We start from the raw sequence: 18,424 nt of genomic DNA on the forward strand, positions 1-18,424 counted from the left end.
GGAGAGAAATTACCACCTGAGGCTAGGGTGTGTTTAGGAAAGGATTTATGGAGAGTTGTGTTTTGCAGGTTACTAGGTAGAGGCCACAATTAGGGAAGCAGTGTAGGCATTCCAGATGAGTGGATTGGCGGGAACATAAGCTTAGGGGTGGGAAAGTTCAGGTTATTTTTGAGGGACAGTGTGTAGCCCGTTTGGCTAAAAAGGAATATTTGGGTAGAGGAGTAGTCTGAATTGTGTTGGAAAAGGTAGTTTAGAAACTTCTTATGGAGCTCTGTAAGTAGCACACTGAGGAACTGTATCTTATTTTGTAAGTCAGAATGAGGAGGAAACATGGTAGAAGGATGTCATGAACGAAGTGATGTGGAAGAAAGAGAGTAACCAATATTCAGATTATTGTTTTTACATCAATTCATAGCAGGTGGATTTTGTAAATATTAAATGATGGATAAAAATTGTAATTTTGTTTTAAATTACTATGTACTAGACACCCACCCCTCTAAATGCTTTATATATGTTAGGTGATTTAGTCTTATTATCCACAGACGAGGCTTTTATTAAAATAGGTATTGCTATGACCCCAATTTTCTCAAATAAGGGAACCAAGTATAGGCCAGTAATCTGGATAAGGTTATTATATAGTTACAAGTGGAAGAACTGGCATTTAAATCTAAGTTTTCACCTATATTGTGGCTCTTTAAAATAATACTTCCTTAAGAGTCAAGTATCTAGTAGTGTGCCCTGCATTAACAGTGACAGTTCTTTCAAAATATAAATGGCAATAACATCTGCATATATTTACCACATGTCAATCTGTGTTGAGTACTCTGAGGAACCAAGAAGCACATCAGGAGGCCGGTACCATAATGTAACAACTTCATTTGAGTAGGTCTTTGTGGGAACTGACTTGGCTCTGGCTAGTCCTTCACAGGGAAAAGAAAACAGATTTAGAAATAGCTATAATAGATTTCCCAGCCTAATCCTCACCAAAGACAAACGGATGCCTGAGACGGCTACCATATAGTTGCTTCTTTAAAAAAAAAAAAAAAAAGTATTAATCATTTAAAAATAATAATAAATTGGTTACAGCTTAAGTAATGCTTTTAATGAAAAAATAATAAATGTATTTCCAAAACAAAACAAAACAAAAAATAGCTGGTTAAGAAGAGCTTCCTACACAATACTACCTAACTGTAATACAATTATGTTAAAACACTGAAAAAAAAAGAGCTTCCTGATTCAAAAAAATTGTTTTTGTGAATATCTTTTTGAGTGTCCTTAGTCTAGATCATCAAATCCTTATATAATTAACATAAATAGTAATAATCACACAACCAGATATCGTGCTACTTCAATGCATGTGAATGTACTTGTTACAACGTCTGGGTTAATCTAAGTAAGACACATTCTTTCTCTCCATGAATCATGATGCTAATTAGAGTAAAATGGACTTCACTGCTTTTTGACAGTATTAACTGCCATAAATGAGGTAAAACATGTACCATTCCTTTGCCATTTTATATGGAATTCACTGATTATCCAAAATAAAGGCCAGGGTTCATTTTATCTGGAGTCATTGGTATAAGAGAGTTGTTTTAACTACCTCTAAGTCTCCAATTCCTAACCAGGAAGAAGCAATTTTTTTAAAAGACAGTTGAAGAAAGAAAATTTCATGAATTTAGCTTAATATGTATTTAAATTATGTTTTATTTTAAATAAAGAATAATTCATTTTATGCTGACATTTCTACTATATAACTATATTTCTGATTCAAACATCAAATAAGAAAAACATCAAACGATAATTTAATATGTTATTAAATTGGTAAAGTCACACAAACGACATAGACATTTAAAGAAATAAGCAGCACTCACACTATTTTACTTCAGTATTATGCCAAAGGGTGTAAGTGGAACGATGTTAACACTATTTTGTTTCGTGATTACTTTTACGCTACCATTTCACCTTGGTGAAATTAGCCCAACAAATTATTTTTCTACCAATTTTGGTTGATAGCAAGATGGGGACAGTTTTCTAATCTCTCTTACTGATATTAATTATGGGCTATATGGGGCAAAAAGACAGTCACAAGTTGCTTCTCCTCCAGCCTCTACAACCAAGGCTCACTGCCCGTCGCAGTTCCCTCAGTGCCATACCCTCCTGGCCCTGAGCAGTTTGCAGCAGGGAGCTGGTTCAGACACAGTCCGGGCTCACAGTCAGTATTGGCAAGAAACAATCAGCTCTCTCAAATCAAATTAATTAAATGTGAGGTAACATTATTACACAAGCCATTTTCTATTATTAATGAAAATGTCTGTCTATATTAGTGGTTCCTACACCTCAGAATTTAAAGTACTTGAAGTATTCCCTGATAAAAGCAGATTTTTTGATGGACTTTGCCATTCATTTTGCATTCCTAATAGCTACACAGGGTTTCTATCACTGCCCTTCATTTTGGGCTTAGGGAATAAGGAGCAGGAAAAGGAGCTTGGCAGAAAAAAAAAAAACAAAAAAAAACAGAAGAGAAAGAAATGTAGATAGAGTAGTAACAATTTTAAGGGAAATAGCAAACTTATGCCAGATAAGAAATTGTATAATCCATGTAAACATATGTAAACAACTTGTAATTTTTTGTTTAAAAACATGTAGCCCACCTATTCCCTTTTTAAGGAAGGAAATGTAAATAGCAATCTTAACTTTCAAATGGTACAGTGTTAAATGAGTAAAAGTATAAGAATTTCCAAAACAATCTTATATTCATTAACAGTGAATTTTCAATCTGTTGCTATCAGAGTAATACCCGAAACAATACCCCTAAAGTACAGCTACCACGATTATTTATTATTATTTACAAATGATAAATTTGTAAAAACTACTAAAGCACGGGCTTTTTAAAATTAAGTTCTATCAGCTTATTCAAATTCTTAGAATGCGGACTATAAAAATTCAAAGCTTCCATGCAGAGTTCCTTTAATAAAAAAAGTTTAATAAATATTATTTTGCACGTTCCCAATAGTATATTTCATAAGGCTTAATAAAAGATAAAATATTTTGGATCTTATTCTGTATGGACAATTATTAAAAATTTTAATCTTCCTAGAAGCAAAAAGCACTTTCTACTTTCTTAAAACATAATTAGCTAAAGAGATGCAGATAAGGAGCCATCAATTAAATTACTGAGCATGTAAATAAAGTCACAGTGGCAGGCATATTAAGGAAGTCCCTTTCAGTATCAGCATCTTAACTTTTTGATCTTGGGACCCTTGGACTTATTATTACTGAAGATTCAAAGAGCTTTTGCTTATGTGGATTGTATTTACGATATTTGGCATATTAGATATTAAAACTGAAATAAATTTAAAATATTTATTTACTCATGAAAAGACCTTTCATTACATGTTAACATTAACAACATATTTTAGGAAATACATTCTCCAAAACAAAAATTAGTAAGAATGGTATTGTTTTACATAATAGACGACAGGTGCAATCACACATCTGCTTCTACATTCAATCTGTTGTACTACGCTGCTTTGGTTGACATATATGAAAGAAAATCTCATCCCCACCCCCAACCCCACCCCAAGATAAAAACTGGAAAGAGGAGAGGCAAAACTTTTAATAGGCTTTTCTGATAATCGTAGATATTCTTTCTTCACTGATACCACCTCACAACTAGAAAAGAATTGGCTTCTCAAAGGTTATGTGGTATGTGAAACTATACAAATAAACTTCTCGTACTGTTATATTAAAATTCATTGGCCTGTCTTGCACTTTAAATGGATCTTTCATCCATGCATAATTTTGTAATATCATGCACTAGACATTTGGAAAGTATTGTATCCCTGAGTTATGCAGCTATCCCAAATATTTACAAATTTCTTTAAGATATCCAAAAAAATCACATTGCTAATACTGATCATTAGAAAAGTCTTGGGTACTGGGAAGCTACTAAGCTCAAAGTGTCAGATGCACATTTCCAAAATCTAAGTTTTGCTTGAAGCATCTCCTTTCATATTGGCAAGAAACACTTTGTTGCTTCCTCGGAATGAAAGGGTTACTTCATTCATTTTCATGAAAATATCTGTTAAATTCCAAAGTCTTAAAAACTATAATTTGTTGGTCATTTTTAACCTTTTATTTTGAAATAATTTCAAACTTCTTTTAAAGAAGTGTTGCAAAAATAACACAAACCCCATACAGAGAACTCCAATATACTGCCACCCACCCCCAGTTACCCTTTACCCATCAATTCTAACTACCTACCTATCTTCTGAACATGTGAAAGCAGGTGGCAAATACACATCATACTCCTTAACCACACAGAACACATAACACTTACATGCACAATTTCTAAGAACAAGGATATTAACTTGTGTAATAACCTTAAGTGCAGTTATAAAGTTCAAGAAATTTAACACTGATATAAAGCTTATATTCCATATTCCAATTTTTTCATATGTCCCCATAATGTCCTTTTGAACCTTTTCTCTTCCCTTTTTTAAAAGCCATTCTATTTCTGGTATATTGTGTTCTGACAGCTAGCAAACCTGAACAGATTTCGGTACCAGAGGAGTGGAGTGCTACTGCGGTTTGCAGATACCAAACATGTTGGAACAGCTTTTTAAATGGATAAGGGGAAGATTTTGGAGGAGTTGTAAGGAGCCTGACCGAGAAGGCCTAGAATGCTTTGAAGAGACGTTGGCAGAAATGTGGACTTGAAAGACACTTCTGATAAAGCACATGTTATTACAGACTGGAAGGAAGGTGAGCCTTGTTTTAAAATGACAGTTAATCTGGCAAAACTGACTAGTGGCTTTGGCTGGAAGGCAGATTTTAAAAGCCATGAACTTGGATATTTAGCATTAGAGATTTCCAAATTAAATGTGGAAAGCGAAGCCTGGTTTTTCCTTGCAGCTTATAGTGAAATGTGACAGGAAAGAGATCAGCTTAGAACGGAACTCTTGGGTACAAAGAAACCAGAACTGAAGTTCTGGAAAGTTCTGGGCCTCCAGAAAGGGAGACCCCAGAGAATAACACCCCGCATGAGGATTTAGCCAAATGGGTAACCAGTCAGCCATTTCATAGAAAGCCAGGACTGGACATGGAGTCATCCAGGAAGAATTTGTGGAAACTCCTTATGTCTGATGGGCATGATCCAAGGCTACTCCATAGAAAGCCAACGGGAGTGTGGCAGGATCTGTATAAAGAGAACCACTGCCAGTCGACACTGAGAGGGACAGAGAAGGGACACACTGGAGGAAAAACAACTTCAGAGGCAAAGCCAAGGGGGCTGGGGTCTGAAGTCAAGAGGCCTCGGGACAGGAGAGCAGACCCACCCAAGCACGTGGAGAGGGTGAGTGTGCCCTGAAAGCAGAGGGTGGGCCTTCCATTTCATTGCAGTGGAAGAGTTGTGCCACCTCAGGCCTTGGCGAGGGTGAAGCATATTCCTTGGGGTTTGGGGAGAGCCTGGCTACCACAAGGGTTGAGCATGTGCCCCAGAGATGGCAGAAAGCCTGGGTGCAGCCCTGATCCCTGGAGAGGGTGGAACAGAGAACAAGGTAATCTCCCCAATGTCCCCCAAGGTTGCGTTCACAGAGAGGCAGGCCTCTGTGTCCGTTCTTGGAGATGGTGGGACTGCCGCTTTCTAAAGCTCTGAAGATATGTGACTCTCATATGGGTCTGGTGACTCCTGTGTTTCTTCCTCCCTATAAATGGGTGTATGTATCCTATGACTGTTCCTCCTTTGTATGTTGGCAGCAAATAATTCGTTCTGAGTTTCAGAGGACAAGAGCCAGAGGATAATTTTGCCTTAGACCATGCCTGTAACTAACTTTGATAGGAGTCTGTACTATTTCTAACTTTGATTTGTATTGCTACTGAAATGGTTTAAGGTTCTCTGATATTGTAATGGAATGAATGTATTTTGTATATGGGGAAAACATGTCTTTTTTAGGGTCCAGAGGGTGGAATGTGCTGGTTTGAAAGGATGTATATACCCTAGAAAAGCCATGTTTAATCTTAACCCCATTTTGTAAAGGCAGCCATTTCTTGTAATCCCTATTCAGTACTGTATTTTGGAAACTTTAATTAGATTATCTCCATGGAGATGTGACTTACTCAAGAGTGGGTGCTAAACTGGATAGGGTGGGTCTTGATTACTTTACTGGAATCCTATAAGAGAGGAAGCATTTTGGAGAAAGCTGGAGATTCAGAGAGCAGAGAAGAACCACAGAGCCACAAGAAAGCCACAGCAGAGAATCCACAGAACCACGAAGCACAGAGCCCATGAGCCAGTGACTTTCGGAGATGAAGAAGGAAAATGCCTCCTAGGGTGCTGGAGAGAAAGCTAGCAGATGATGCCATGTTTGCCACATGCCTTTCCAGATAAGAGTGAAACTCTGACCATGTTCGCCATGTGCCTTTCCACGTGAGAGAGAAACCCTGAACTTCATCGGCCTTTTTGAATCAAGGTATCTTTCCCTGGATGCCTTAGATTGGATATTTCTATTGACTTGCTTTAACTGGGACATTTCCACAGCCTAAAAACTGTTGTTACCTTGCAAATTATTAAATTCCCCTTTTAAAAAGCTGCTCCATTTCTGGTATATTGCAACCTGGCAGCCAGCAAACTAAAAAGGTAGTTTTCAGCAGTTATTTCTTTGTATATTCTCTCTGCCCTTTTTTCTCTTTCTTCTCTGTCCGGGATTCCCATGATATATATACTGGTGTGCCTGATGGTGTCCCACAGATTTCTCAGGTTCTGTTCACCTTTCTTCAACCTTTCTCCTTTCTGCTCCTCACACTGGATGATTTTAAATGTCTGGTCTCTGAGTTCACTGATTTTTTTTCTGCCAGCTCCAATCTGCTGTTAAACCCCTGAAGGGAACTGTTTATATCTGTTACTGGTTTTCAGCTCTGTTTGGTTCCTATTCATAATTTCCATCTTGCTATTGATACAGTTTTTCTCATCTATTGTTTTCCTGATTTCCTTTGGTTCTTTTTTACGTGTTTTCGTTTAGCTCTTTGGGTATATTTAGGACCATTTTTTGAAAGATCCTAGGTCTGATCCTCATTAATGCAACTGAAAAATCAGGATCTATACATAGATAACTGAGACCGGATCCAACCAAAATGGGTCTGCCTGACACGCACTGTAGCTTAGACTTAGACCTATAAGTCACCTAGACTCATTCCACATTTTCTTACATACGTTCTGTGACTAAACGTAATCAATCTGCACATATGCAATAATTACATCACCTCCAATTACATCATCTGGAGCCACTGTGCTCATCGTCCTAATTCCTGCCCATCTTTTTCTCTAATAAAACTATCAGAGTTACTGCAGTTCTGGGAGACAGATTTTAGGCTGTGGGGCCATCTGCTCTCCTACTATGTGCCTGTAATAAACTCTTTCTCTCTTTGAAATCCCCGTGTCTCAAGAATTGGTTATTGAGTGCTTTGGGCAAAAGAATCCACGGCTTCTGTCCAGTAATATTAATGGTTTCTTCTTTCCCTGGCCCACTGCTTCATGTTCCTTTGCATGCTTTGTAATCTTTGTTGAAAACTGGACATTTTGATATTTTAAGTTGTTATCATTGGACTTTAGACTGTGAGGCATATGTTCCTTAAGATTGTATCCAGCTAGCATTATGACAGAGTTTTCCTTTAATGCCAGGAGTTAACAAAAATAAATTTAAAAAAAGAAAGAAGGAAAAAAAGAAAACACCTTGTCCTTTGTGAATGTTCTCCTTCAGAGTTAATCCATACAATGAGTTCTGAGAATAGCTCCAGGCCAAATCACAGGGGCCTTCCTGATTCTTTCTATGCAGGAGGTTTGTCTTGGCCATGTGCTGTTTTGCCCAGCAATTCTCCCATTTACAGGAATATAACTGTCCACTTGTCTCTAGAAAACAAGTTTCCTCACCTTCCCATATGGCACCATATGTCCTCTGAGAGCAGTCTTTTGCCGTAGTAGCCTACTTGACTGGTCTTCCATGGTATTCTGTAGGAGAGCTCTGTGAGCCGCCTTCTACCCCACCCCTAGGGAAACTTCTGGGATGGAGAGTTCCTAAAGTCACCTTCAGGCAGACTGGGCCAGACAAACACTCTCCTAGTATGTGCAAGAGGTTACCCCACTGCCTCTGGAATCAGGCCCAGGGATCCTCACTGGGAGTGTGGCCAGTTCCACAAAGAACCAGCGAGGGGATGGAGGAGGTGCTGCCCCGGGTGCCAGGACAGCCTTCCCACTTTTAGGTGGTCTTTTTCTTGATTTGATGCTTGTCAAGAAATTGCAACAGAACTTTCAGAAAGATGTTTCTTCTAAAATCAGGAAATCAGGAAAACAATAGATGAGAAAAACTGTATCAAGAGCAAGATGGAAATTATGAATAGGAACCAAACAGAGCTGAAAACCAGTAACAGATATAAACAGTTCCCTTCAGGGGTTTAACAGCAGATTGGAGCTGGCAGAAAAAAAATCAGTGAACTCAGAGACCAGACATTTAAAATCATCCAGTGTGAGGAGCAGAAAGGAGAAAGGTTGAAGAAAGGTGAACAGAACCTGAGAAATCTGTGGGGCACCATCAGGCACACCAGTATATATATCATGGGAATCTCGGACAGATAAGAAAGAGAAAAAAGGGCAGAGAGAATATACAAAGAAATAACTGCTGAAAACTACCTTTTTAGTTTGCTGGCTGCCAGGTTGCAATATACCAGAAATGGAGCAGCTTTTTAAAAGGGGAATTTAATAATTTGCAAGGTAACAACAGTTTTTAGGCTGTGGAAATGTCCCAGTTAAAGCAAGTCAATTTTTGCTGGTTGTTCAAAGCTCTGTGGGGGGGGGTCAAAGCCTCACTATCTATGTCAGTGGCAGAGTTCTTGCCTGCCATGCTGGAGACCCAGGTTCAGTTTCCGGTACCTGCCCATGTAAAAAAAAAAAATCACAGAAGCACTTTTCTTTGAAATAATTGTCGTACTTCTGTGTACACCAAATGTATCTTATGTATGTTTCCCATTACATCACACAATGCTAAAAAGACATGTATTCAAGGATAGAGATTTAATAAAATTAATAAATTTTACTCTTTCATCAAGGTCTTTTAAGTGTGCGTAGCATGGGTGAAGAATATAATCACTTTACTAAGTACAAGCACCAGTGGCTTTACCCCTTATTGCTTTTGGAACATCAATGCAAACACTGACACAGTGAAAAGGGGCAAATAATGTCTTAGTATAATTATTATAATTATGATAGTATATTTGACCTTGGAGAGTCCCTGAAAGTCTCAGGATCCCTAGAAGTCGATGGTCCACACTTTGAGAATCAGTGCTTTTTAGTATCTGCTGCTAATAAGAAGCTTATGAGCACAAACATACCTCATCCACTAAGATCCTATCAAATTACTTACTCTGTGGGCTGTAGAGAATACTTCTACAGCCATATAAAAATGATGACACATTGTGACAATGGTTCTTCATTTAAACTTAACCAAACTAGAAGTATTTAAATCTACTTCATACATTCCATACCAAAATCTGCTAGCTTTAATTCTCCTTTCTCATTAATGAGGAGGTTCTGTGGCTTCAAGTCTCGGTGCAACACCTTTCTTCTGTGGCAATATGCCAAACCACGCAGAATTTGGTATAAAAACAGCTACAGAAAAAAAAAAAGAATTAGTCTTCCTGGTAAAGAGACCTACTTTGGTTTAAGTATAAATTATGGTAAGCAGAGAAGCAACTGGCCTAGAACAGTAAAGGAAAAAAAAAACTAATTAGTTCAAAGACTTTCCCTCAAGTTACTGTTTTCTATCATTTAAAGTTTATCACGCTATTGGAAGTATCTGCCCAGTTTTTTAGTTTAACAGTTTTTATTTATGAAAATAAATATAATGTGAAATGAAACTTAGTAGTAATGGTTCATTTGTTACAAAAAAATGATTTGAAATACATATTTCCTCATAGACCTACAGGGCTCCTAAGGTTTATAGTTTGCTTATGAAATTCTTGCAACACAACCAACCAATCAGACAACAATCTCTTCTGGGGCAATGTCTTTAACATAAGGCACTGGAATTGGCGACATGAAAATAAGATGCAAAAAGAATGGTGTTCCATAGCTCTGGCAAATTACATGCTATAAAAATAATCTAAACCAGTTTCTATCACCCACCTCCTGGATACTTTCAGCACCTCCTACTCAGCCTTCAAAATCTTCTATGATTCAGTGCAAGATTAGCACTGTAGAGCTCTGAATGACTCTGAGGGAAACAATTCCTGTAAGGCTAATGGTAGGCTTTTTATTGTGGTACTTGATTCTTTGGGGCTAAAAATTTAAAAAAAGAATTTCAAATTCAGAGAATTCAACTGTCTACCACAGTTCACTTACAGGTTAAAGAAGCATGAGAACCCCGAAAATAAGCCAGGGATACAGATGAATGATAGGACTGAATAAATTCTAAGCAAGAGAGCTACTAAGCCCTTCATATTTAGGTGTTTTGTTAACTCTAAATTACTATTTCCATATATTCCCATTACTTTTTACATTTGGAAAATATGGACTATTTAAGCACAAATAAACAACAAAAGGCTTTCTAACTTAAGCCATCTAGATCTGGCTGTAAAATTACAAATTTCCCAACCCTTTGTCAAATTATGATAATTAAGCACTTCATTTTCTTTCTGAATTATTGCTAATGTGAAAGCAGGAAAAACAAACTAAAGCCCACAAACACAAATATATACAAATGAGATGCATACCACCTTTTGAAACTAAATATAAAAAAAAGATAAAAATAATCGTCATAGACTATATATGGAAATTAACTTATATTTAAAGCCCTAATCTAAAATTCTTCGCAATGTTTTAATCCATATGTCCTGAACGGTCTTTTAGTAATACATACTGGCTTTCCTTTGTATTCACAAAACTTGTTTAAAAAGATGTACATTTTAAATTATTATCTACAAAAATGGAAACGTCTCTCACACACAGCTGGACAGCCTATATCAAGAATAGATTCTCACAAACTGTTGGATTTACTAAATTAGGAATATATTATTCAGGCCAAAAAAAACCTACTTTCAAACACAACTATATCAAATTTTTTTACTCAATTCATTAGTTTATTTTGAACTTCAACTGGCACTCATACTATACCAAACTTCTCTGGCATTATTTGCATTTTCAGGTTTATAGACGAGAAACATAACAATCATCTTCTTTTACTCCTGACACTATAGACTGGTATGACTAACCTGTAATACCTATAAATGTTCCTGGCCTCATCCATTAGATTAATACCGTGAAAAGTTGTTGTTTCTTTACATAAATAATATTTTTATAGGGGAATTCATTTAAAGGAGGGCTTTTGCAGAACATGCTCATCATTTGTATCTATTGTGAACATCTGGATTTTGATATCACAGACATGTTTTTTAAAGCAGAACATATCTATAAACATATTCTATACTTAAGAGAATCCATTTTATAACATAAGAGGAAGTGTCAAAGTATTTTTTAAAATACTTTAAAAGTGAAAACTTTCACAAAGTGGTGAAGCAGTTCTCAAGACTGGTCATCTAAAGAAATGCTATACTGTACTAAAATAGATGTTCTAAGTAACTATTTCTCAGAACAACAACTTATTTAAAATACTTAAGAGAAAATTCTGAAGCAGAACAGTCAAGTTGGTACATTTTATCATATAGTGTTCACTATGCTTTAAACAAATGTGAAACTGTCTACTAAAACATACCTTTACATTGTGCATACTCATGATGTTCCCACAGTCATCCATGTACTGCTTTAGATCTTTATCCTGAGAAAACACAGCACTTTTATTATGCGTCGCAATTTTCACAACACGTCGCTAATTCACTTAACAGTATTTAAAGTGTTTTTCGAGACATTTGGATACACACATATATACTTTTATTAAATACCAATAACCTATCAACAGTGTCCCTAGGGACACTGAAAAGTCCAGCTTCTTGCTATATTTTTAAAAGCAAAATTAAATACTTATTATTTATAGTATACTTACCAGATATTCAAAGACCAGTGTCAAAGATTTATCTGTGTGAACAATGTCATGTAATGTAACTATATTGGCATGTTTTAGATCCTTTAACAGTGAAACTGTAAAACAGAAAAGAAAGTCAATTATTTAATATATGTAGTGGTCACTCTTTGTTAGAGCCTGAATAAGTTTAACACATGATCTGATTTAGCTTAAGATTATTTTAAGTTTAAAACAATAATCCACCAGGGGGACTGGTAGTAAAGAGTTTAATGGAATCAAATCTATCAATCTTTTCTTCTACAGTTCTGAGTTTGATGTTATTTACAATGATGCAATACTTGCAACAGTTACTATAATAATACTCTCCATTATCATTTTCTATTTCTTCTTAAACAGTAACTTTTGGGATTAACTGGGCTTAATTTAGAGGTAAAGTGTAAGGTACCTTTTCTTTCCTTCAAATTGCTAACCAGTTTCCTCAAGCCAGTTTCTGAATAATCCATCTTTTCTTTATAAAATGGTATCATATTAACTTGTAAGCATTGATTTACAGTTACCTTTCTCTCCATGCTTAACTATAACATTTCCCTTTGTCAAATATTTGTCTCCAACAATGATTTTCAATAATTTCATAGTACTTCATTATAAATTAATCAATAATATATTTAAGTCCCTTCTGTTGGATGTTTGTTTTAAAAATTACCTTTATTAAGATTTAAATATAGCTTTATCTTTTGTTTCTATACCTGAGTTTTCTGTTTATAAAAATTGAACTCTTTTATGCAGATTTGCTTTTAAAGTGTTCTAGATAAAATTCATTATACACTTTGCTCACACAAGATCACATTATACCTTCTCGTATAGCTGTGCAAGGTGCACCCTCCTCGTGTTCCAATCTGATCTCTTTTAATGCCACCAAATTCTCTGTCAATTTACTTCTTCCTTTATATACTGTTGCATATGTACCCTGTAAAATATTTTTGAAAAATACATCAAAAGTATCATGAGCATCTATCTATATAATTTATACAATAAAGAGCACCAACTGAATTTCTAAGTTCTAAGCATATGTTAAATTCCAATTTGCAAAAAATCCTCCACAATGATAAATCTAGGTTTCCTAGAGGCAATAGGACTTTCAGTTCCATATGCACAACTTCTATGCTCTTATAACTCTGCAGAGCACCTCAAAATATGAAAACACAGGGGAATATTTAATTTACTTTTGTACTTTATTTCAGATCAACAATTGATCAATAGTCCTAAATACAGAGGTACTTTACCTGTGATGGTGTGTGGAGATTGAAAGAAACTTACTGAACATAATATTTACAAATTGAAAATGTAACTAATGTACTGTTAAACTATAAAAATTTTACCCATATACCCAGACTGTTCAGAATCTTTGTATATTAACTTTCCATTAAAAAACATTCTACAGGAGGTCTCTTCTATCTTTGCCAGGTAGCCAAAAATCTTCCTTAAGGCTTGTCTGTTAACTAACGCTATGACTTTTTTTTTTTTTTTTTTGCCATTTCTCACTCCAAGGTTGTATTGGCCAACAACTTCCTTAAAATTCACTGAGATACGTTTTTATCTTTAAAGATAGCATTTTGATTTTTCACAGGTTTGGACTCCTGCTATTCTCTCATATGAAAGTACAGACAGCGGACTGCCAGGTTAACAAGTACACATCTATTTTGTAGAAATACAGATACTTTGTGTTTCGATACAAGATAATAAAGCTATAAAAAAATGCTTATTTCTTTTCAAGTGGATGGGATAACTTCTTTCTCCCCCTTCTGTTTATTGCCTTCTCCAAATAATAAATAATCTTTCAGAAAACAGTGTGCACATTTTTTTCCAGGTTGCCAAAAATTATGGCTTAATAGAGGAGTTTAGATAATGAGCAAGAAAAAAAAATGTGTTATTTTTTTGAAAAAATTTTCTTACCTCTCCAAGTTTTTCTAATTTGATGTAGGTTTCCATTTTGCCAAACCCAATTTCTGACTACAATGAAAACAGATAATTAGAAATTTAGCATTCAATCTCAAAATCAAGTCATCTCTTCCTCAATATCTGAAACTCAATTACACTAAAAATTATCTTAGAATAGAAAAATCTGATTACAATGAAATTTTTAAACATTTGTAAAGTTTTAAAATATAATCTATATTGGAACATTGAAAGGTTCCATCAGCTTTCACAATTCATATTGTCAACCCATCTTCTATATAGATCAGTTAACATTTTGCCATGAAAAAAGTTTTTTTTAATTTTAAATCTAAAATTTAAAAAAAAATTTTTAATTATAAGATACTACAAGCATTTTAGGATAGTAAAGAATCTTATAAAAGATGGCTTTTGATTTTCTTTTTAATAAAACTGCAAAAGAAATAATTTTCCTACATATCATTTCTCACCAATCTTCAAATTCCCTAGGATGGCCTGCAAGCAACAAAATACTATTTGTTTCTGGTTTTCCACACAAAATCCAATGAAAAAGACAGCTGAAAATCACATTCTGCTATGATAAAGAAAATGGCAAACACAGAAGAAGAAATCTAGGTCTATTTCTGCAACTCCTCTGCCTACCCTTTCACTCCTAAATAAAAGGTTTTAAAAGTGAGTTCTCAGATCCATTGCTTTTAAACCCTGAACTGGCTTGCTATTTTGTATGGAGTCAATGAATGAGGTAGATGGAATGTAGAATACACTGAAATATGTAATGGAAAGTCAATATTTAAAAGCAAAAATCTAATAAAACAAAACAAAATCTCTAACCCAGAAGATTTAGGAAAAAGGAAAAAAAAACCCATACATATGGAAAGTAAGGGACTGAGAGAATAAAAAAAAAAAAAGTAAACAGAAGAGGGAGTATAAGAATTTTCTTAAAATTGCTTTCTAGTAATCCTTTCCAGATCATGGAAAATGCAATAATAATCTAAAGAAATACTCACTTTTGCTTAGAATGGTGCTGATTGATACCCTTAAGTAAAAAGAAGCCAGTGAAAGGGAATAAAAGTTATTTTATACATAACCTCAGTTCTCAAACATGAATAAATTATACTGGATCATTAAAAACTGTTTTTAGTCAAACTTCAGAGATCCAAATATGCAATTTTTCTAGAAGTGTTGAATAAAATGAAAATAAGAATACTTGATGATTTGATACATCACTCAACACTTTGAACAATAGGATAAAATGTCCCAAGTTGAACGGCCAAAAGAAGCAGAAGCCTTTCAAAGGGAATTGTTTTTATCCTTTTGTTATGATCACATATACTATATTAAAAGCCATTTGGGAAAACTAAATGCCAAACACTATTTGATTCAATTTTGTTAAACTAATAAAAGTTTTGATTAGAGGGGATATTATTGAATAATTAGAAAATTGCTTCCTTTTGCAATGCACGGATTTTTTTCTATATATGAATTCTGTTCACAAAAGAGTGAAATAAAAAAATCAAGTTTGGAACAATCATACTTTACCTGCTGTCATCAACGACTATGAAGAATAGAAAAGTTAGACTAAACAGACAACACTTTCCAAACACAACTGAAGTACGGAAAATGTGGCAAACAATCCACTTTCTGGTACATGACAGCCCGAATCTAAATAAACTTTTATTTTATATATGTTTTACATACACATGATCTTAAATAAACGATACTTTAAAAAAAGGCTAATTGCCAAGGTTAACAGGACAATGATACAATGTGTTTATTTTCTTTTAACTACCTGGAATTCAGGTGCTCAAATTTACAAATATGGAACTATTGCAATTTTGCCATGAATTTTATATCTTAGGTCACATTTTTTTATGGAAGAAAAAAACCATATTGAGAATGAATGGAAACTATTATGAACAAAATAGCAAATAATCTTAAAAAATTAAAATGTCATAATCCATAACAATGTGATGCACACAGGAAAATATGACTGTCTGAATGGAATTCTTTCTTCTTAGCAGCATGCAAATTTTCATATTCATCTTTTTATTTTAAGTGAAAAAATACTAGTATGTCCTGAAGACATCAAATACACTTTGACCATGGTAACATGCTGAAGTTTGCTTTAAAGAATATGTAGACGGATGGCAGATTAAAAACTGTAAAGATAAAAATGTTTATAGAGATCACCATATCATATAAAGTATATAAGGGTTGTATTGAAATTTTAATAGAAAGTCTTCAGAAAATGAAGTTTAATAACATTGTATGAATATGCTGAAAGTCTGCTTTAAAAAGAAGAAAATAAATATAGCAGTATAATTATGAAGCTAAATTTAAATCTGAATAATCAATCTATAAAATAAACAGTGCTACTGATGTCCACCCATGCAGGCAGGCAGAGAATTCAGTCAAAAGGCACAGTTAAACTAGTGAACTGTCTTTCTAAAGCACACTTCCCTACTCCCCAATTTAATAATTTCCAATCTTAAAAGATTTAAAAAATTAATTATCCAAATGTTACCAACTAAATGTCTAAATGGAATTTTTAGAAATTTTTACTTGTATTTTATCTGCTGAACATGACAAGATGAACAATGGAAATAATGACTAACTTGTTGACATCTCTCCTACAAAAATTATTCAGAGCACAGAAGACAAAGCCATTTATTCAGCATTTACCAAGCACAATGCTAAGTGCCAGGAATACCATGATGAAGATAAAAATGATTCCTTCTTTCATGAGCTCACAATACAGAGTGGGTTTCATCTTAGATTACTAAAGAATACTTTAAAAGTTTAAAAGTTTTATATATACAGAAATAGTAGCTGAAATGGCACAATAAACTTTGTATTTTAATATAATATAAAAAGCCCTTAATTTAACCTAATTCTGTTTTCCAGACAAATAAAGATAATTTTTTCTGATACTTTATTGTTCCAAGAGACTACCTGGTTTATTGAGAGTCTCAAGTAAATTCCCATTCAGATGGCTTTCTTTCAGCATAATCTCATGGAAGTTTAAGAATAAACAAACAACAAAAAAAATCTTAAATAATACTTTGTAAAAGCGTTTCTATAATTCAGTATCTTTTAAGTGGCATCAAGAGTTATGGAGACTTTCTTTGAATTTAGGCATCAAAGTTGTAAAGAGGTATTAACACGCTAGCAATGCAGTTTTAATTGAGCTTCAAAACAAACGAAGGATCAGTAGAGATCTACAGATGTCTTTCTAAAAGCGTGTGTGCATGTATAAGAAGGACTGGGCCAAAGGGAGGATTTTCAAACACCCATTTCTCTCTTTGTGAGAATTACCAAGTCACTGTAATTGATAAAAATGTGTTCTATTCTTTAGGTATGTTGGAACAGGGGTTGGGGGGAAGGGAGGCAGAAAAGACATCAAGAACATCTATTCCAACAATTTTGTCTTACGAAAATTATCATCATCATGACACTACCTTAATCCTATATAAAATATATCAAAATTAAATTAAGTCGTGGGTGGACTTTGAGCCTAACTTCTACTCCCCATATATATTTATTACTTCTAAGAGACCTGATACCCTATTTCTTACTTACTCCTAGAAATAAGAAAGGACTACATTTGGTATCTCTTGACAAAGCCATGAATGAGGGAATCCAAGCACTTATTATTGTTTAGGACAGAACAGATTCTTAAAATGCACATGGCTTGTAATTACAACATAATTAGGCAAATTTTCACATACAGACTTTCATTTTATTATAATTACATTTAATATTCTCACAGAATATCCACTGGGTATGCCACAATTTAAAATGTAACAGCTCTAATGAATCCTGACTATATCTGCATACAGTCTTCCCTATTAGTCTAAATTTTAACTAAATAATTGAAACACTTTTGAGGTTTAGAGTTAGAGCATTTCCTATCAACCATAAATGAATATTAAATCATACTTAACCAGCCCAATAGTCAATATTTTTTAACATGTGATATGGCAAGAAATATAATGTGGCATCCTGGATGCGTACCTAGACTAGGGAGAGGATATAAGTGAAAAAATAATGAAATATGAATACAGTGTGGAGTTTAGCTAATGTAACCGACCAATGTCAGTTCTTAGTTGTGACAAATGTACTAAAGTAATATGTTACTAATGGAGGAAACTGGCTACGCAGTACATGGGATCTCTCTACACACCTCCGTAATTTTTCCTTAAATCTAAAACCATTCTAAAATAAAAGGTTTATTTACATAAAAAGTCAATGGAAGGATTTAGTTGAGAGAGGGAGGATTATAGTACTGAGCGTATAGAGATAATAGGTATTCTTCAAACCCTGAGAAGATGGGATAGAAGGACAATTCCTCAATATTAAAAGAAGGGAAAAACAGAATGGCTATAACTGAGAGTACAGTACTGAGGGCCCATTTGAGGCTGATGACCAATCAGCCCGACCCTATG

The 18,424-nt window shown here is 34.5% G+C and overlaps 1 protein-coding gene across 10 annotated transcripts in view; it reads right to left on the reverse strand.

Annotated features, from left to right (window-relative positions):
• The window catches only part of CDK17 (cyclin dependent kinase 17), a 131,067-nt gene that overhangs the window by 34,472 nt on the left and 78,171 nt on the right, over positions 1-18,424 (reverse strand). For all 10 annotated transcript variants that reach the window (XR_013155917.1, XM_077111702.1, XM_077111705.1 and 7 more), the window contains 6 exons: positions 13,980-14,036; positions 12,879-12,993; positions 12,048-12,142; positions 11,760-11,822; positions 9,535-9,658; positions 800-920 (listed from right to left, as the gene is read on the reverse strand). Coding sequence is in view for 9 of the 10 variants with exons in the window: in XM_077111702.1 (XP_076967817.1) it covers positions 800-920; positions 9,535-9,658; positions 11,760-11,822; positions 12,048-12,142; positions 12,879-12,993; positions 13,980-14,036 (575 nt within the window). In the remaining variant the exon portion in view is untranslated. The remainder of the gene's footprint in view (positions 1-799; positions 921-9,534; positions 9,659-11,759; positions 11,823-12,047; positions 12,143-12,878; positions 12,994-13,979; positions 14,037-18,424) is intronic.

This window comes from Tamandua tetradactyla, chromosome 7 (assembly GCF_023851605.1).
Source record: "Tamandua tetradactyla isolate mTamTet1 chromosome 7, mTamTet1.pri, whole genome shotgun sequence".
Lineage (NCBI taxonomy): Eukaryota > Metazoa > Chordata > Mammalia > Pilosa > Myrmecophagidae > Tamandua > Tamandua tetradactyla.